Source organism: Odocoileus virginianus, chromosome 3 (assembly GCF_023699985.2).
Source record: "Odocoileus virginianus isolate 20LAN1187 ecotype Illinois chromosome 3, Ovbor_1.2, whole genome shotgun sequence".
In the NCBI taxonomy this organism is placed as follows: Eukaryota; Metazoa; Chordata; class Mammalia; order Artiodactyla; family Cervidae; genus Odocoileus; species Odocoileus virginianus.
In genome coordinates, this window is record NC_069676.1 from 89,135,492 (window position 1) to 89,153,477 (window position 17,986).

Here is a 17,986-nt window from a genome sequence, read left to right on the forward strand (position 1 = left end):
CTTGGACAGCAAGGAGATCAAATTAGTCAATCCTAAAGGAAATCAATCCTGAATATTCACTGGAAGGACTGATGCTGAAGTTGAAGCTCCAATACATTGGCCACCTGATGCGAAGAGCTGACTCACTGGAAAAGACCCTGATGCTGGGAAAGGCTGAGGGCAAAAGAAGAAGAGGGTGACAGAGGATGAGATGGTTGGATGGCATCACCACCTCAAAGGACATGAGTCTGTGCAAATTCTGGGAGACAGTGAAGGACCGGGAAGCCTGGTGTGCTGCAGTCCATGGGGTCACAAAGTGTTGGGCACAACTGACTGAACAACAAACTTGTTGCAGTGGAATCCTCTGTTCTCCTCCTATCCCTTGTTCATTCGATTTGGCATTTAGCATAACAAGCTAGCACTAACACCTTCTCTCTTCACCTAAAATATAATGCATATATAAAAATAAATATTAGTTTCAGGAGATTATATTTTTCTGAAAGACAAAATAATCTGCCTTTCTAGCCCTCTTTCTAGCCCTGAAAATGTCTTCCTCTTTTTCAGGAAGTGTTATGGAGAATGAAGAGGCTCATTCACTCATTTTCTTCACAAAGCTTTATACTGCATTAATCATCTACCCATTTCACAGAGTAAAATCCTACTACTCATAAGGATTCCACATAACCTCATATTCCTCTGTTTGGGATACTTCCCTCTATCTCAAGCATTTCCAACACTTCAGAGAAAACCCCAGCCCTTTTACAAGTGTCTTTAATATTCTTCCATAGCCCCACAAACTTGATCCTTATACCTCTCCTCCCATTTTTTATCCTCTATCTCAATGATAAGTAAAGTGTTTATTTAGCACATTCTCACTCAATAAAGGGTTTTTTTTTTTTTACTACCACTAAAAGGGTTTTGATTCACCATATCAAGCATAAAAAGCAACAACCGCACCTAATAAAAAGATACAAAGTGACAACCATGCCAAAAGACAATGATATACCTCAAAACTAACATTTAGATGACAAGTAGATGAACTGACATGTCCTACACACCCCAGTTAAAGCTATGGAAATTGAAGCCACATTCAACTGTGCCAGATACAAACATTCCACAAAGCAAACTAAGAAGAGAAAACAGTAACGATTAACAACAATGGAAGTTAATTACAAAAAGCAAAAATAAATGATAACCTTTAAATCTAACTACAAAAGTCAAAAGGTGCTCTGTGATGACTTATAATCTGGGATAATAACCTGCACCATTTAATCTTCCTTCTCAAAAGAATTGGTAGTATCAATCATTAAGCAAAAGTAGAGTACAGCTACCTACGATTTAGCATTCCAGACACTTACCTTTTACCTATTATCACTACCTCTATCTTCTTTGTAAACTGAGTTTCAGATTGCTCCTTAAATGTTTATCCATCTAGATTAAATAAAACATAAGACAGTTAGGCACATAAAAAAGATGACATACACCACCCACAACATGTTGAATTTTTTGACACATCAGATTCAGGTTAAATTTTCATAATTTATAATTTAAAACATGAGAATTATGTACAATTTTCCAATTTCTTTCTTTCCTAAAAAGACACTAATTACAATCTCCAAATTTCTGAAGTCATCTAAACTGTGTCACCAGTAAGATGCCAAAACAAACTTCCATAAGCAATCATATTCGGAAAAAAATACAGAAACTCAAAATACACTGACTTCAATGTAAAAAACTCAGCCAGAAGAGAATATTATCTACATCTACACTTTGTTTTAAATCTAGAAGAATTAAGGGCACTTGTGTGTATGTGTTAGTCACTCGGTCATGTCTGACTCTTTGCAACCCCATGGACTGCAGCCCACCAGGCTCCTCTGTTCATGAGATTCTCCAGGCCAGGACACTGGAGTGGTTGCCATTTCTTCCTCCATTAAAGGCACTTACTTACTCCCAATTTGCAACCTAATTACACTGAAGTGAATCTTGTTCTAAGCCACATAAAGAATTTTAAATATGAAAAAAAGCTGCCCACATCAGGCAACTAGTTTGTAAATTTAACTAAACAGACCAAACTTTTTCTGGTATTAACAATCCATTTAACTAGCCATCTGAAATACTAACACAAATTCTACATGACTACAAACTCTAAGTATCTTTTGATACTATCTCGGGAATGGATTCTGTCAAACAAAATTAATCTAGAATGCTTCCGGGCAAGAATAGAGGTGGTTTTGAAAAATGGAATAAAGGAAAAAAAAAATGCCTCTTTAGAACTAGGAAATGAACAAAACTTAGGTGAAGCAGGTGGAGATGAAAAAGAAATAGTAAGTTTGCTAAACCATGCACTAGTGATAAACCTATTTAAATAGAAGGGTTAGTTCCACAGAAGAGGGTCTTACTGGTAAGAAAAGAAAGTATTGTGATCCTCACAATGTTTAGGAAAGTAAAATAAAAGTTAAACAAGAAGTGGGGAGGTAAAATAAATGTTAAAACCTAACTCTCCATGTAACTAACTTCCTTAAGCCCCTGCTGCTGCTGCTAAGTCGCTTCAGTCGTGTCCGACTCTGTGCGACCCCATAGACGGCAGCCCACCAGGGTCCCCCCATCCCTGAGATTCTCCAGGCAAGAACACTGGAGTGGGTCTACAAATGATCACCCTCCTCACTCAACTTGATTTTATTGATTTACTCAGTCATTCCAACTCTGTTCTCAGAAAATATCCGAGATTTTGTCAGCCCCTTCATTCTGCCATATCCACCCACCAAGTCAACAAAGACGGATCTGGATTCAAGTCTCCACAGATCCTGGGCACCTTACTTCACCTCCAAGTCTATTTCCTCATTGGTAAAGTGAGGACAACATCACTTACCTGATATGTACATAGATAGAGTAGCAGAACACAGTATCTGCTAGTTCTGCAGGCCTTATCCCCTACCACTCTCTCAATCTACTTCACCACTTTTTTCCCATTCCTAACTCAACAGTGGTTATTATATACCTTTTAGACACATTTAAAACCCCCAATCCTATCTTCCTTGATCCCTCAAGAAGTAACCTTCTTGTCTATGTTCCTCAAAAAATGGCTACCATCAAACACAAGTATCCTTTTCAAATTAGTTACTACACAAATACTAGACTGCAACTTAACAGATGCTTTATGTTCTGGGGGAGAAAATGGCAACCCACTCCAGTATCTTGCCTGGAAAATTCCATGGACAGAGGAGCCTGGCAGGCTGCAGTCCATGGGGTCACAAAGAGTCAGACATGAGCATGCATGTATGTTCTAAACAAATGTATCCTGTCTCTCAGGTAAAAAAATCCCTATAAAAAGGTAATGTATTTTTGGAGTTCCTCATGTATCCAACATCTATCAAGTATTATAACCTTTCAGCTTCCAAACCCTATTCAACTACATTTTATTTTCAGTTTCCCTACATTCAAAATGCAGTGATTTTCAATTAGCTAAAGTGAGAAAGGAAGAATCCCCTTTTCAGTATTACCTCACAGTTACTTTTTCCACCATTCCCCAACGCTTTTCACATCTCTGACTTTTCTTCTCCCATTCAGCCTGTTCACATTTGCTTCTGTCTACGCAAATGCTACGTGTAATTCAAGGCCAAATTCAAGTGTCAAGCATAAAGTCTTCTCAGACAAATCTCACACAGGTTTGAACTTCTAACACTTACAGTCTAGACTAACATTTTCACAAATATATTTGGAACATTAACATGCTTAAAGGTGTTACCATATCTAGCAATTCTGTGAATACTGCAAACTATATATCACTTTTTTAAAGTCACAGTGGATTTTAAAGGCTCTGAGAAGTTCTACAGTAGAGATCCAAGTATAGTTTAACCTAGCAACTCTGAAACTTATATTACTATGGAACATTTATTTCAATGAACAACAATTAACATTGTGAAACACACCAGCATGCTCCAAAGCACCATTTGGGATTTTCTGGTTCGGGGCTTTGTTTGGCAGCTAGCTGTACTTTTTGACATCTTTTACATGGCTATTACATTTACAGGGGTGTGTGTGTTTACTTCCCACAACTAGAGTGGAAGTTTCTTAGGAACAAAGACTTTCCTATTCTCCCTTCTATTTCCCAGGGGTCTGGTACACTTCAGATATTCAATAAATAGTCACAGAATCACAGCAGGTGAAGACTGAATTTATTCCACACAGTCACTAACTGCACACTTAGCTGCTTCTTCTTAGAGCAGAATACAGTGCTGTTGGTATTTTGGACACTAAAAGACTATGAAGAACCAAAACCTACATCCAGACTTTAAAGTGAAGAATTTTTTGAACTGCAAAGTTAAGTATTTCACTAAAGCAATTAACCCTAACAGGTATCTTTAACTGATGACTTAAACATACACATAATGGAGCCCTTCCCTCAGTGCAACACACCAAATACACACAGCGATACACAGAGAGGTGTGTACACAGAGACGTGTACACACGCCGCTCAAGAGCACCTTTTCCGACATGGTAAGTTCCTGGCTAGCAACTAAGCTTTATGTCCAGAATAGAGTGTTCAAAATACAAACAAACTGAAATTACAAGATAATTACCCAAAGAAACCAGGAAGGCCTGGGGGGCGGTGGCCGGGAAACCTGGAGGGGAAGGTGCAAAGGGTAGCTGAAAAGGAAAGATTACTCATGTAAAAGTGAAGATAACTGGACTAATGAATGGTCAAAAGTATACACAGACTGACTTCAGCTCAAAACACGAGCTTTTAATAATCAGACCAATAAAAATATGGAATGGGCTCTTCAAAGAAGTGTGTCTCCCATCACTGGAGATGAAAAGGCACAGACTGCACAATCCACTTGGTAGGGATACTGTAGAACAAACCGAATGTCAGAGGAGAAGGAAGATGAGAAGCCTCTTAGAGTCTTCCAGAGCTATACATCTGGGGCCCTAAAATATCCATCTTGCTCCAAACCACCACAGCACCTGCTTCCACTAACACTGCCAATGGGAGAGCTAGGAAGAAAACGATGTGATTCACTCACCCTGACCAGCAACTCTGAATGCACGTCCTGAGAAAACAAGGCCACAGAGAGTGAAGAGTTCACAAAATCAGTACTATGCCACAGATAAAGTTAAATATATTTTTAATGACTTTAAATGTCAGTCAACATTGTTTCTCTAACAAAATAGAATACATTTTCTATAGATATAGAATACATATTCCGAATTAACTCAAAACGAATATTTGAAACAGATCCTGTTTGTGAGGGAGCCTATGTGTATTACCTCTCACGCTGTACTGTTATTTCAGTTTTTCCCTAGGGTGTAAGTTCTTTATGGTCTGGGACTATTGTTTCTGTATCTGTCTGCTCCCACAGATGTTTAGTATGCTGCCTAACAGCGCTGCTTCACTAACTAACATAGATTAAATTCATCAGAATGTCCTAACATCCTACAGTTAATTAGAGGCAACAACGCGATGAGCCAGGACAGACTACTCAAATTCAAGTCCTACTCAGACTGTTGTTCCCTCTGTAACCTTGGGCAAGTCATTCAACTTGTCCAGGTCTCAGCTTTCCCATCTGAAAAACACTGAAAGTGGGGATAACAGAAAATACTCTACGTAAAAGGACTTGGCACACAACAGGTGCTGGATAAATGCTTAGTATAACGCTCAGCACATAATAAGCGCACTGTATTATGTATTAAGTACAGCCTGTCTCTTTTTGTAATTATTTTCTGCAAAAGGCACTGTCCAATATTAGTATGAAAAGTTTATTTCACAGAAAAAAATACTACAACTTTTCCTTTTTCGTATCAAAAGATTAAAGCGACTAAGGTGATGCACAAATTATACACCTGAAACTATAATAACCACATCAGGAACTTGGCTCTGGGACTAGAAATCTGCCTCCCCCACCCCCCACCCCCCAGATTTCTCCAAAGGAGTTCAACAGTCAAGAGAACCAGAGATCTCTAAAAAACCACAGCAGCGGAACAATGGTATTCTGAACCTCTGTAGGTTATTCGAACAAGCCACACAGCCCAGCCTTTGTTCCTCCGAGGGCCCGTCCAGGTCTTCTTTCCTTCGCACTCTGGAGGCAAAGGGCACCTAAGCTCATCCTCACCCCAAAAGATGAAACTTGTCTTACTAGGCCGCAACCCTCACCCCTCCGGAGCTCATCACTGCATGGGAAAAGCGGGGAACAGGACAAGTCAGGCTGGAAATGCTCTTCAGGGGAAGGTGTTCGAGACGCCTCACGGTACCCGCATTCCGCGTGAGGCGGTCCAGACAAACAGACAGACGCCCCACAAGGAACCGCCCGGTTCAGCTTCAGTGACAGACGGGCTGCCACCTCACCGTCTCCCAGTCTCGCCTGACACTCGGCCAGGCTCGCCCGGCGCCAAACCGGCAGCCCCCAGAACCCTATCCTTCTTCGCTCTAGGTGACAATTCCACAGGCCGACCTGACTTCAACTTCTGCAAAAAGAGACAGCAACCCCCCCCCCCCCCCCCAAAAAAAACCCACCTGGGAAAGGAGATGCTCCTCTACTACAAAACGCCCAAGCTCAAGGCACGGCGCATGCGCATTTCTCCCCCAGGCATCGATCACGTGACTTGAAGGGGCTTGGAAGGGAGGTTTAGTTCGCTCGGTATTTGATTAGAAGGTCTTAACGAGACTTGAGAGACGGGCGCTCCTCCTGTGCACATGCGCTTATCTCGAGCCTCATGGGAGTTGTAGTTCTGTGGGTGAAAGCAATCCCCGCCCTCCTCTTCTCCCGAGGAACTTCCTAGAGGGAGAGGCGCGGGGGAGGGGGGCTCAGCGCCCGGAGGCCAGGCTCCCAGTAAACGGAGATGCTGCTGCTGTGGGTGTCGGTGGTTGCAGCCTCGGCGCTGGCAGCACCAGCTCCCGGGGCCGGTGGGCAGAGGCGGGGAGCAGTTCAGGCTTGGCCCGATGCTCCCAACGTGGTGCTAGTCGTCAGCGACTCCTTCGTAAGTATGGAAAGTCACGGGAGGGGGCGCCCTGCTGCACAGCCGCGATGCCTGCAGGCTTCGGGGAGCAGAATCTGAAACTTTTAAACATGTTTTGTCCTGATGCAAAGCAAAAATGCATTTTACCTTGACGCCCTGTACTGACCTCCGTGCACCACATAGATATGCATGTAACACATATAAAAGCATCCGATAAAAGCATCGGAGTACCATGCACTCCGATTCGCATCCTAGCAAATTTTTTTTTCTTTGCTAGCCCATTAAATTACTAATAAACTTTCAGTCCATATCCCCGCTTGATTCAGTTGTGGGGAAAAATAACATTCTGCATCAACGTAAAAGCCTGTTAGCTTTCCAGCGATCAATGTACTTTTATTACCCAGTTGTCTGATAATCCTGTTAGTGCTGATTTATATTCATTAGTTGACATAATTTGACCCATTCTCCCATATTCCGGATAAACTGTATGCGTGTATGTGTTGTTGCTGTTGTTAATCCCAAACTTAAACAGTTTATCCCAAAAACTTAACAGTTGATCCCAAACCATCAACTAGAAAGAATACAAATATTAACATTACCTGATAGTTTTAGTATTATCCATGATATTAAAACCACTGCTTGGACAAATGTATGTTTGCTAACTATAATATTAGTTTATTATGACAGGGTATCACTGTGGTCACGGAGATTGTTGGTGTTAAGCATGTCTGGCAGCAAAGAGCACTTTTAATCATTACCTGGTATTGCCTTCCTCATAAAATAACCCAGGATGATTAAAGTTACATAATCTGGATATACCCCGAGAATTTATTGAGAATTTATTACTTAAAGTAATCTTTATGATTATCTAAACTTAGGATCCTAACAGGCAATCTTGGAGAGTAACAAGAAAGTTTATTTTCAGTGCTCTTGAGATTAAAGGGAAAGGAAGGAAGCAGGATTGTGCAAAAAGAGAACTGACTGTTGTCACTGTCCCAGTGCAGGCCTCAGCTGATCTTGTCCGTAGTTCTCAAACTAGCATGATGCTTCAGAGCTGTTTCCAGTTTGGGGGAGGAGACCAGGTCTTTCTGCCTTCATGTTGGATGGGCATTATTTGTGGAATGCACCCAGAATGGGGCACCAACTATCGTCAGCAGAGGCGATCTTTCACTCTAAAAGGGAATCTGCATGGTGTGTCACAACATCCGAGAAACTTCCCAAGATGACTGACATATTTGAGGTTTGTTTGTTTGTTTTTGGTATAGTATAAACACACAGATTTTTCTGTATGTGTGTATGTAAATTTTGATGCAGATTAATATCTCTTAAGAAGAAAAGGTCCTGAAAATACTAGCAAGTCAAATTCAGCCACATATAGAAAGGATTATACACCATGAGTAAATGTGATTTATCCCTGAAATGTGAGGTGGGTTTAATGTCTGGAAACTAGTCAGTGTAATAGACCAGAGTGTTACCTAGTCAATGTTAATTGAGTAAAGGACAAAAAACACGTGATGGTTTCAATAGACACAGAAAGAGCATCTGACAGAATTCAGTAACCCTTCATGATAAAAGCACTCAATCAAGTAAAATAGAATTTTTTCAACCTGATTAAGAACATCTGCAGAAAATCCACAGTTAATGTTATAGTTAACTATAAAAGACTGAATGTTTTCTCACAAAGACCAAGAACAAGACAAGGCTATCTATTCTCACCGTGTTTATTCAGCAGTTAAGCTGGTGGTTTTCTAGGAAGGGAATTAGACAAGAAAATGAAATAGAAGGCATCTAGATTGGAAAGGAAAAATGTCTCTATTTGCAGATAACATATAACCTTGTATAAAGAAAATCCCAGGGAATCTACTACAAAAAAAAATTTTTTTTTTTTTTACAAAACTTTTAGAACTAATAAGTTAGTCTACAAGGCTGTAGGATATAAGATCAGTATATAAAAGTCAATTGTATTTTTATAGCCTTGATTGATGAACAAGCTAAAAATAAAATTAAAATAATTCTATTTAAAATAGCATCCAAAATATAAAATACTTAGGATTAAATATAACCAAAGAAGTTCAATTCTTATACTCTGAGAAACTATAAACATTGTTGAAAGAAGTTAATGAACACCTAGGTAAACATCTTATGTTTATGCAATCAGATTTAATATTGTTAATATAGTAATAATTATCAAATTGATCTACAAATTCTATGCAATCTCTGCAGAAATCCCTAAGACATTTTTGCAGAAACAGAAAAAAAAAATCCTGAAATTCATATGGAAATTCAAGGGACCCTAAATACCCAAGGCAGTCTTGTAGAAGAAGAACAAAATTTGAGGACTTAAACTTTCTAACTCCAAAACTTACCTTAACTTCAAAACTATAGTCATCAAGATAGTGTGTCACCAGTATAAAGATAGACATATAAATCAATGGAATAGAATTGAACATAGAGAAATAAACTCTCAAACTCTCATTTGATTTTTCAGTAAAGGTGCAAAGACCATTTATAAGGGAAAGAATAGTGTTTTCAACAGATAATGCTGGAAAAACTGATTATTCACATGCAAATATCTCACACCATTTTTAAAAAGTAACTCAAAGTGAACTGATAAATTAAACATAAAACCTAAAACTATTGAAACCTTAGAAGAAAACATGGGTGCAAATCTGTGACTTTAGATTAGACAATTCACATGCGTGCTATGTCGCTTCAGTCATGTCTGACTCTTTGTGACCCCATGGACTGTAGCCTGCCAGGCTTCTCTGTCCATGGGATTCTCCAGGCAGTGGGTTGCCATTTCCTGCTCCAGGGGATCTTCCTGACCCAGCGATCGAACCCACAGAGATCTCTTATGTCTCCTGCATTGGCAGGCCGGTTCTTTACCACAAGCACCACCTGGCAAACCCTTAGGCAATTTAAAAATGGGCAAAAGTTCTGAATAGACAGTTCTCCAAAGAAGATATGTAAATAGCCAATAAACATATGAAAAGATACTCAACATTGTTAATCATTACAGAAATGCAAATCAAAACCACAATGAGACACCAGTTCACACCCACAAAGATGACTATAATCAGAGGCACACTAGAGCCATGAGAATATGAGAGAAATGTAACCTTCATATGCTACTGGTGGGAATGTAAAATGGTGAAGCCAGTTTTGAAAACAATCTAGCAATTCCAAAAATGTTAAACGTGAGTTTAACATTGATCCAGCAATTCCACTTCAAGGTATATATCCAAGAGAAATAAAAACATATGTCCACACAAAAACTTGTACATAGATATTAATACTTCCAAAGAGTGAAGGCAACCCACATATACACCAGGTGATAAATGGACAAATAAAATTTAGTAATAATTCTTAACAATAAAAAAGAAATGCAGTATTGATACATGCTGCAACGTGGATAAACCTAAAAGTCATTACGCTAAGTGAAAGAAGCTACTCAGAAGGGACGACATATTGTATGATTCCATTTGGCCAAAGAAAGCAAATCTACAGAGACAATAGAGACAGACCAACAATTACCTAGATTTGGGAGAACAGGAGGATTAGCGGGTGACAGTTAAGGAATAGTAGGTTTCTTTTGGACATGATGAGAATGTTCTAAAATCGATTGTGATGATGGTTGAACAATTCTCTAAATATACTAAAAAACCACTGAATTGTAATGGGTTAGTTTTATGATGTGTGAATTATATCTTAATAAGCCCATTTTTTAAAAGAGAAAATAGGCAACTCAGCCTGAATCTTAAAGGTGTAAGGGCGTAAGCATCCTCTCTGCCTCCCTCCTTCACCCCTGCACCTATGCTCTTTGTAGTTTTCATGAGGTTTCAGGAGTGGGAGGTGGGCACAGAACTGGATAGCAAAGCCTAGTGAGATTCTCATTCAGTCTGATGAACGGATCTGAAAAGAATGCTCTGAACAGTCTTGATTGATAATGCATCACAGTTAAGATTACTATTATATTCTTTCATTAGAATGATGTCTTGAAATCTAAACTTCACTGGTTTTCCCTGGCCCAAAATGATAAGGAGTTGCATACCAAGTCATGAATATTCATTGGAAGGACTTATGCTGGAGCTGGAGCTCCAATACTTTGACCACCTGATTCGAAGAACTGACTCATTGGAAAAGACCCTGATGCTGGGAAAGACTGAGGGCGGGAGGAGAAGGGGACGACAGAGGATGAGCTGGTAGGATGGCATCACCGACTCGATGGACATGAGTTTGGGCAAGCTCCAGGAGTTGGTGATGGACAGGTAAGCTTGGCATGCTGCAGTCCATGGGGTCGCAAAGAGTCGGACACGACTGAGCAACTGAACTGAACCAAGTCATGGCTCTAAAAGGAGCAATCCAGATCACAAAATTATATCCACCAGAAAGCTTATCCATTCCAAGGCGGGGGAAATGCCTGCCTCCCAGGAGAGTCAAGAATAATAGCAGAATTCAAAACCTAAGGCAAAAGGTAATGAATATCATTTCTGGCACTTTTATGCAGAAAGCCAATTCAGTTCAGTCCAGTCGCTCGGTTGTGTCTGACTCTTTGCGACCCCATGGACTGCAGCACACCAGGCCTCCCTGTCCATCACCAACTCCTGGAGCTTTCCCAAACTCATGTCCATTGAGTCGGTGATGCCATCCAACCGTCTCATCCTCTGTCGTCCCCTTCTCCTCCTGCCTTTAGTCTTTCCCAGCATCAGGGTCTTTCCCAATTAGTCAGTTCTTCACATCAGGTGTCCAAAGTATTGGAGTTTCAGCTTCAGCATCAGTCCTTCCAATGAACACTCAGGACTGATTTCCTTTAGGATGGACTGGTTGGATCTCCTTGCAGTCCAAGGGACTCAAGAGTCTTCTCCAACACCACAGTTCAAAAGCATCAGTTCTTCAGTGCTCAGAAAGCCAATTAGCGGGTCTATTTTTCTTTTTTAAATGCCCAGTTTTAGAGTACTCTATTTGTTTGAACTGTGGGAATGACCTTAAGAAAACTAAAATAGGCTATTATTAAATTATTAAAGTTATTCTGAAAGCTGTTCTGTCAGATTGTCTCTCCCAACTAAGTGTGCTAGAACTGTACTTAGACCTATGACTGATTATCCATTGTGAACTACAGTACCACACTATGGAAAACTTACTTGCTCTGTGGTTTTTATCAGCTAACCATGTTAAGATCCTTTTCAGTTCAGAATGAAGTGCTATGAACCACCTCCCATCCATACCATGAGCAGTGGTACCACTTTAGCCTATTTTTTAAAGTATTTGGTAGTTTGTAAAAACTACATGAAGTTAAAAAGCCAAAACTTCTAGAAATGTTCAGTATTTTCTCTAATAATATAGTTTTGATCTTCATTTAAAGTATTAGTATGCTTCTGACATTGAGAATATGTGTAGCATAATTTAAATATTTTCTCAGAACCTAGTCAAATATAAATCTTTTCATTGATGCACATAATCCAGGTTTATTAAGTTTTGCAAAAACACAGTGTTGAATTTTGAACATATTGAATTTGCCTTTTGTAAATTATACAGCTCTGAATTAAAGACTTGTTTCATTTAGCTCACTGAATATTTATTGAGTGCCTTTATATCGTAGGCAGTAATCTTTACAGTGACCACCTTTTACATATGCTGTGTTAGAAACCCCCTGAAGTGAGGTAGTTACCTCCTCCCGCGTTTGCCATCCTTGCTGTTCTGCTCCTTAAAGATAGCTGCTTTCTAGCCTGCTTTCCATGGAAATGAGTCAAGAAATTGCTAATGTGAGTTAGAGACAGGCTACTGTAGCCATTTGCAGGGGTCGTTACACCCGACTGAAACTAGTCTGCAGGACTTGGAGTCCAAGACTCACTGTCTGTATGGCATCCCAGTGCTTCTGCTACAAGACCTCCTGCTCTACCCCTCCGAAAGGATGAACCTAGGTGGCTGGGTTGTCCAGAATCCGGCCAGTGGCCACAAATGGTTATTATCCCCCATGTCCAAAAGATTGGAGGAATAAGAACTGTAGGCATTTGGGTTTTATCAAGATAAGTTTCCAAGAGTTTGAATTTATGGATTTAGTGAAATTCTTACAAGGGCAGAGTGTGCACTTTTGTCTTGGGCTCCATAGCTCATCATTCAAGAAATCAGGAGTTACTTGCTTAGTATTCAGTGATTACTTCTGTTAGAAGTGGTATTTATTTCAACATATAAGCATGCTCTAACTTTCCCCATCTTTTAAAAAAATGACCTTAATCCCACATTTCTCCTGTATCTAACCCTCTATTAGCTAACATCCATCCTTTTTTTTTTTTTTTGCTTTCCTTTGCAAAAAAACTACTTAGAAGTGGTTTCTTCACCTGTCATCTCACCTCCATTCTCTCTTCCCTTTCTGTTTTAGGTGTCCATTCTTACAGCTCCATTGGAAGTGCTCCTGTCAATGTCACCAGCCACCAATTCCAATGTGCATTTTCTGCCCTTATTTACACACCCTCTGAACACAGCTGTTCCCTCTCTCTGACAGTCTTCTCTCAGCTTTCATGAGACTCAGTCTCCTGATATCTTCCTCCCTCCATAGTCATTATTTCTCAGTTTCCCACTCTGCCTTCTCTTCTTACCTGGGATCCTCAAGGCTTCTTTCTTTCCTCTCTTTTCGCTCTCTCCCTAAAAGATTTCACTGTCTCTCAGTTTTCAATGCCATGAATATATTAAAGCCTTGTTTCACCAGGATAGACTTCTCCAAGCTCCAGATTCCTGTCTGTACCCTAATTTATATCTCCATTTGGAAATCTCAGACATCTCAAAGATTTATGAATATCCTATATTTTGGATAGCTCACTTTTAAACTATATTTTATTTACAAAACTACATTGAAAACATACAATAGATATAACTCAAGGACTGGAACATTCTTTTTTCTCTTTTTTGCTCTTTACCAAGAAGAGTTCTTCAATTCCCAATTCAATTCCAAAATGGGTATCTCCAACCCAAACATCTCTTCCAGTCTTCCAGCTCATTTCTCTAGCTGCCCAGTTGTTACCTCCACTTAAGTCCTGCAGGCGTCTCTACTTTATTTGAATGGGTGACCCTCCTCATTCTTTAGCTCTCACTTCCCGAGAAGCCTTCCCTGTTCACTCTTATCAAGGTTTCCTTTGTTATTCTGTATCTTAGATTTTTTTCAAGGCCATATCACAGTAATGGTATTGTAATTATTCTTGGTTTATTCTTGGTTTCCCTGATGCTGGAAAAGATTGAAGGCAGGAAGGGAAGGGGATGACAGAGGATGAGATGGTTGGATGGTATCACTGACTCAATGGACATGAGTTTGAGTAAGCTCCGGGAGTTGGTGATAGACAGGGAAACCTGGTGTGCTGCAGTCCATGGTGTCACAAAAGAGTCTCTCAGACCCAACTGAGTGACTGAACTGAACTGATATTTTTTGCCTCTCCCACTAGACTATAAGCTTCATGAGGCCAGGAACTCTGTTTTTATTCACCGTTGTATCTCCAGATCTTTCAAAGTGCCTGGCACATACCAAATACTCAACAAACATTGGTTCAGTCAGTCCATCCAACTTTCCCTTAATTTCTTTCATTTATTTTCTGTATTCAAATGGGTCCAAGTGTCACACAACATGAATTTGCACTATTATGCGCCAGAGAATGATAACACTTTCTCTACTTGTTTTCATCATTTGAAGGTTCTTAGGATCATATTGGGAGAAGGCAATGGCAACCCACTCCAGTACTCTTGCCTGGAAAATCCCATGGATGGAGGAGCCTGGCAGGCTGCAGTCCATGGGGTCTCGAAGAGTCGGACACGACTGAGCGACTTCACTTTCACTTTTCCCTTTCATGCATTGGACAAGGAAATGGCAACCCACTCCAGTGTTCTTGCCTGGAGAATCCCAGGGACAGTGGAGCCTGGTGGGCTGCTGCCTATGGGGTCGCACAGAGTCGGACACGACTGACCTGACTTAGCAGCAGCAGCAGGATCATACTGAAGTTTTTTGCTACTTGTGAATTTTTTTAAATATTTATTTATTTGGCTATACCGGGTCTTAGTTGCAGCAGGCAAACTCTTAGTTGTGGCATGTGGGATCTAGTTCCCAGAGCAGGGATCAAACCTGGGCCCTCTGCATTGGGAGCGTGGAGTCTTAGCCTCTGGACCACCAGGGAAGTCCCAACTACTTATGAATTTTATGGTTAAAATTAAAGGAAATTATTTTCTTATTTTGCAATGTAATCAATGCTTCATAAACAATTAAATTTCTTTATTCCAGGATGGAAGGCTAACATTTTATCCAGGAAGTCAGGTAGTGAAACTTCCTTTTATCAACTTCATGAAAGCACATGGCACTTCCTTTCTAAATGCCTACACAAACTCTCCAATCTGCTGTCCATCACGCGCAGGTACGAATATGCTTAATATTACTGGAAATAGCCCCACCCTGAAAATGTTTTCCCTCTTTAAAAGATTATACTCCAAAATAGGATAGTAAATCATATTTGGCATCTAATAAAAAATTTTTAATGTATGTGAGGTGTGTTTGGGGGTTTCCCTGATGGCTTAGCAGTAAAGAATTGGCCTCCTAATGCAGAAAGCGTGAGTTTGATCCCTGGCTTGGGAAGATTCCCTGGAGAAGGAAATGGCAACCCCTCCAGTATTCTTGCCTGGGAAATCACATGGACAGAGGAGCCTGGCAGGCTGCACTCCATGGGGTTGCAAAGAGTCAGGCATGAGTTAGTGACCAAACAACAACATTGGGTATTGGGCTTTTTTAAGTGTAGAAATTTTACCACCTAAAATAGTGTTTAGTTCAAGTGTTATTGTTTCATTTCCTTATGACTGGTGACTAAGAATCTCTTGACTCTCCAGGCAAATTCGGAAGTGCTTATATTTCCTAGAAAAGTTCCGTTTAAATTTTTCAGTAAGAGATAAGTAGTTGGGAGAGGACTTTAAAGTAAACTAAGGAACTAAACTGAAGGAGTATTAGTCACTCAGTTGTGTCCGACTCTTTGCGACCCCATGGGCTGTAGCCCACCAGGCACCTCTGTCCACGGGATTCTCCAGAGAAGAATACTGGAGTGGGTTGCCGTTCCCTTTTCCAGGGAGTCTTCCCAACCTGAGGATCGAAGCCAGGTCTCCTGTATTGCAGGAAGATTCTTTACCATCTGCGCTACAAAGTAGATAAAACTTCTCAGATATACCTGGATTTTTCTGTATTATTTCAGATTAGATATTTTTTCCTTCAGTCTCAATTCACTTCTATCCCAAATCTAATCGTTTACTTTTATTATAGTAATTTAAGAAGTAGGCAGTTTTAATAGCAAGATATTGGTGATATTAAGTCATGACTAACTGAAAAATAGAGGAAATTGACATTTTTATAAATTCTGTTCTCTGATAGAGTTTTCTTTCTCTTCCACTTTATGACAGTTTGCATTGGAACTCATAAATAGCACCCAATGATTTTCTTTTGTCTGTGGAGTTCCTGACATCACATTCTCTGTGATTTGAGTCACAAGTTCTTTTCTGTGACTACATGTTCAGCACTGTCAATTATATAATCACTGATGATTAAAAGAAACCTAAAGTGTGTTATAAATGACATTTCCATGATGAAGGACCAGGTACATTACAAACACTTTTGTTCGTTTTTTGCTCTTTATTGAGCAAGTGGAATAAGAGATGTACTAGGGTGGTGAGGACTAGGTTCCAGCCCTCAATGGACTGTGTCAGGTGCATCCCTCAGTTTCCTAATCACAGAATACTGTATGTGCTGTGTCCCTCGCAGGGCTGTTCCTAGCATCAGATGAGATGATGGATTTTAAAAGTGCTCAAGGAACTCTAAGGATTTCAAAAATGTTAGGTGTTGCTTTTCCTGGAGGAAGTACATTTTGAACAGTTTGAACAAAGAGAAGGAAATAATTGTAATAAAAACTCACATGTATTGCATTCTTACTGTGTGCCATATTCTAACTGCCTTGCGTGTCTTAATTTGTATAATTATCCACATTTTCACAAAGTGGAAATTGTTGTTATAACCATTTTGCGGATGAAAACTAAAATAATGGAAGGTTATATAACTTATCAAAGGTCCAGCAGTGTTAGGATTCAAAGTCAGGTGATATCCTATTCCACTTCTCATAAAGAAAGCATTTTGTTAAGTGAGAAAAGGATTCAACCCTACTACATGTGTACACAGAAAAGGGAAAAGGCTTTTTTTCCCCTGCTTTACTGAGATATAATTGACATAAAATACTGTGTTAGTGCCGGGGTGCAGCCATCGGCAGGATCCAGGGGGCACCCTTGGGGTGAAGGGCATTGGCGAGAGAGAGAGAGAGAGAGAGAGAGAGAGAGAGAGAGAGAAGACACGTGAGACCAGCCTTGATAGGGCCAAGTCTGCGAGGGAGAGAGAGAGAGAGAGAGAGTGACCAGACAGGGGGTGCAGCCGAGTCTGGCAGAGTCTGGCAATCCTTTATTTTTTACCGTAGCTTTTATACCCTAAGTTAGTACATTTCTAAGGGGAAGATAGTTTAACATTACGTCAGCTTGTCCTTCACAAAACCAGGATGTTTTCTGCATACTTCTTTGTTTATGAGGGTCTTGTACATTATCTTCTGGCCTTGGGGCCTATTAACATTTTATGCAAGTCAGGTGAATGTAAACCTATTTTCTGTTTCTCTGGTGACCTTAACTGAAAGGTAGCAGTCTCATAGGGCAACAGTACAGAGTAGAAGTATAACCTTGTTAACATAAAAATTAATCCTTCTGCAGAAGTTGTCAATTGCATGTATCTAAGAAGTTTACCCCAGACTGACTCTGTGACTTTGGTGAGGCAGCCTCTGCCTAGCACTCCTGGCTGACAATTAACAACCATCTCATTGTTACCACACTAGGGCTAAGCTCTTATTTCTCTAGATCTTTAGCTATATTAACAATGGTTTCTATAACACAACCTTAGCACATTAAAAGCAAAAACACAGCAAGCAAAACACAGCAAGCAAATGTTAACCCAATAGCTACTTTTAGAATAATTTTTCTTGTGTTTTCTAATAGGGCTTCCTCACCC

General features: G+C 40.1%; 2 protein-coding genes across 7 annotated transcripts in view; one reads left to right on the forward strand and one right to left on the reverse strand.

Moving 5' to 3' along the window:
• The window catches only part of SKIC3 (SKI3 subunit of superkiller complex), a 100,394-nt gene extending 93,802 nt beyond the window's left edge, over positions 1–6,592 (reverse strand). For 4 of the 5 annotated variants that reach the window (XM_070465835.1, XM_070465831.1, XM_070465834.1 and 1 more), the window contains exons 1-2: positions 6,491–6,592; positions 1,338–1,410 (exon numbers count right to left, since the gene is read on the reverse strand). The gene's annotated coding sequence lies outside the window, so the exon portion shown is untranslated. Of the gene's footprint in view, positions 1–1,337; positions 1,411–4,559; positions 4,627–6,490 lie in introns of all 5 variants that reach the window. The other variant, XM_070465832.1, reaches the window with a different exon arrangement.
• A 127-nt stretch (positions 6,593–6,719) lies between these two features.
• Positions 6,720–17,986, forward strand: part of ARSK (arylsulfatase family member K) — a 56,389-nt gene continuing 45,122 nt past the window's right edge. For both annotated transcript variants that reach the window (XM_070465836.1, XM_070465837.1), the window contains exons 1-2: positions 6,720–6,954; positions 15,194–15,323. In XM_070465836.1, the coding sequence (XP_070321937.1) occupies positions 6,817–6,954; positions 15,194–15,323 (268 nt within the window). In that variant the 5' untranslated portion in view covers positions 6,720–6,816. The remainder of the gene's footprint in view (positions 6,955–15,193; positions 15,324–17,986) is intronic.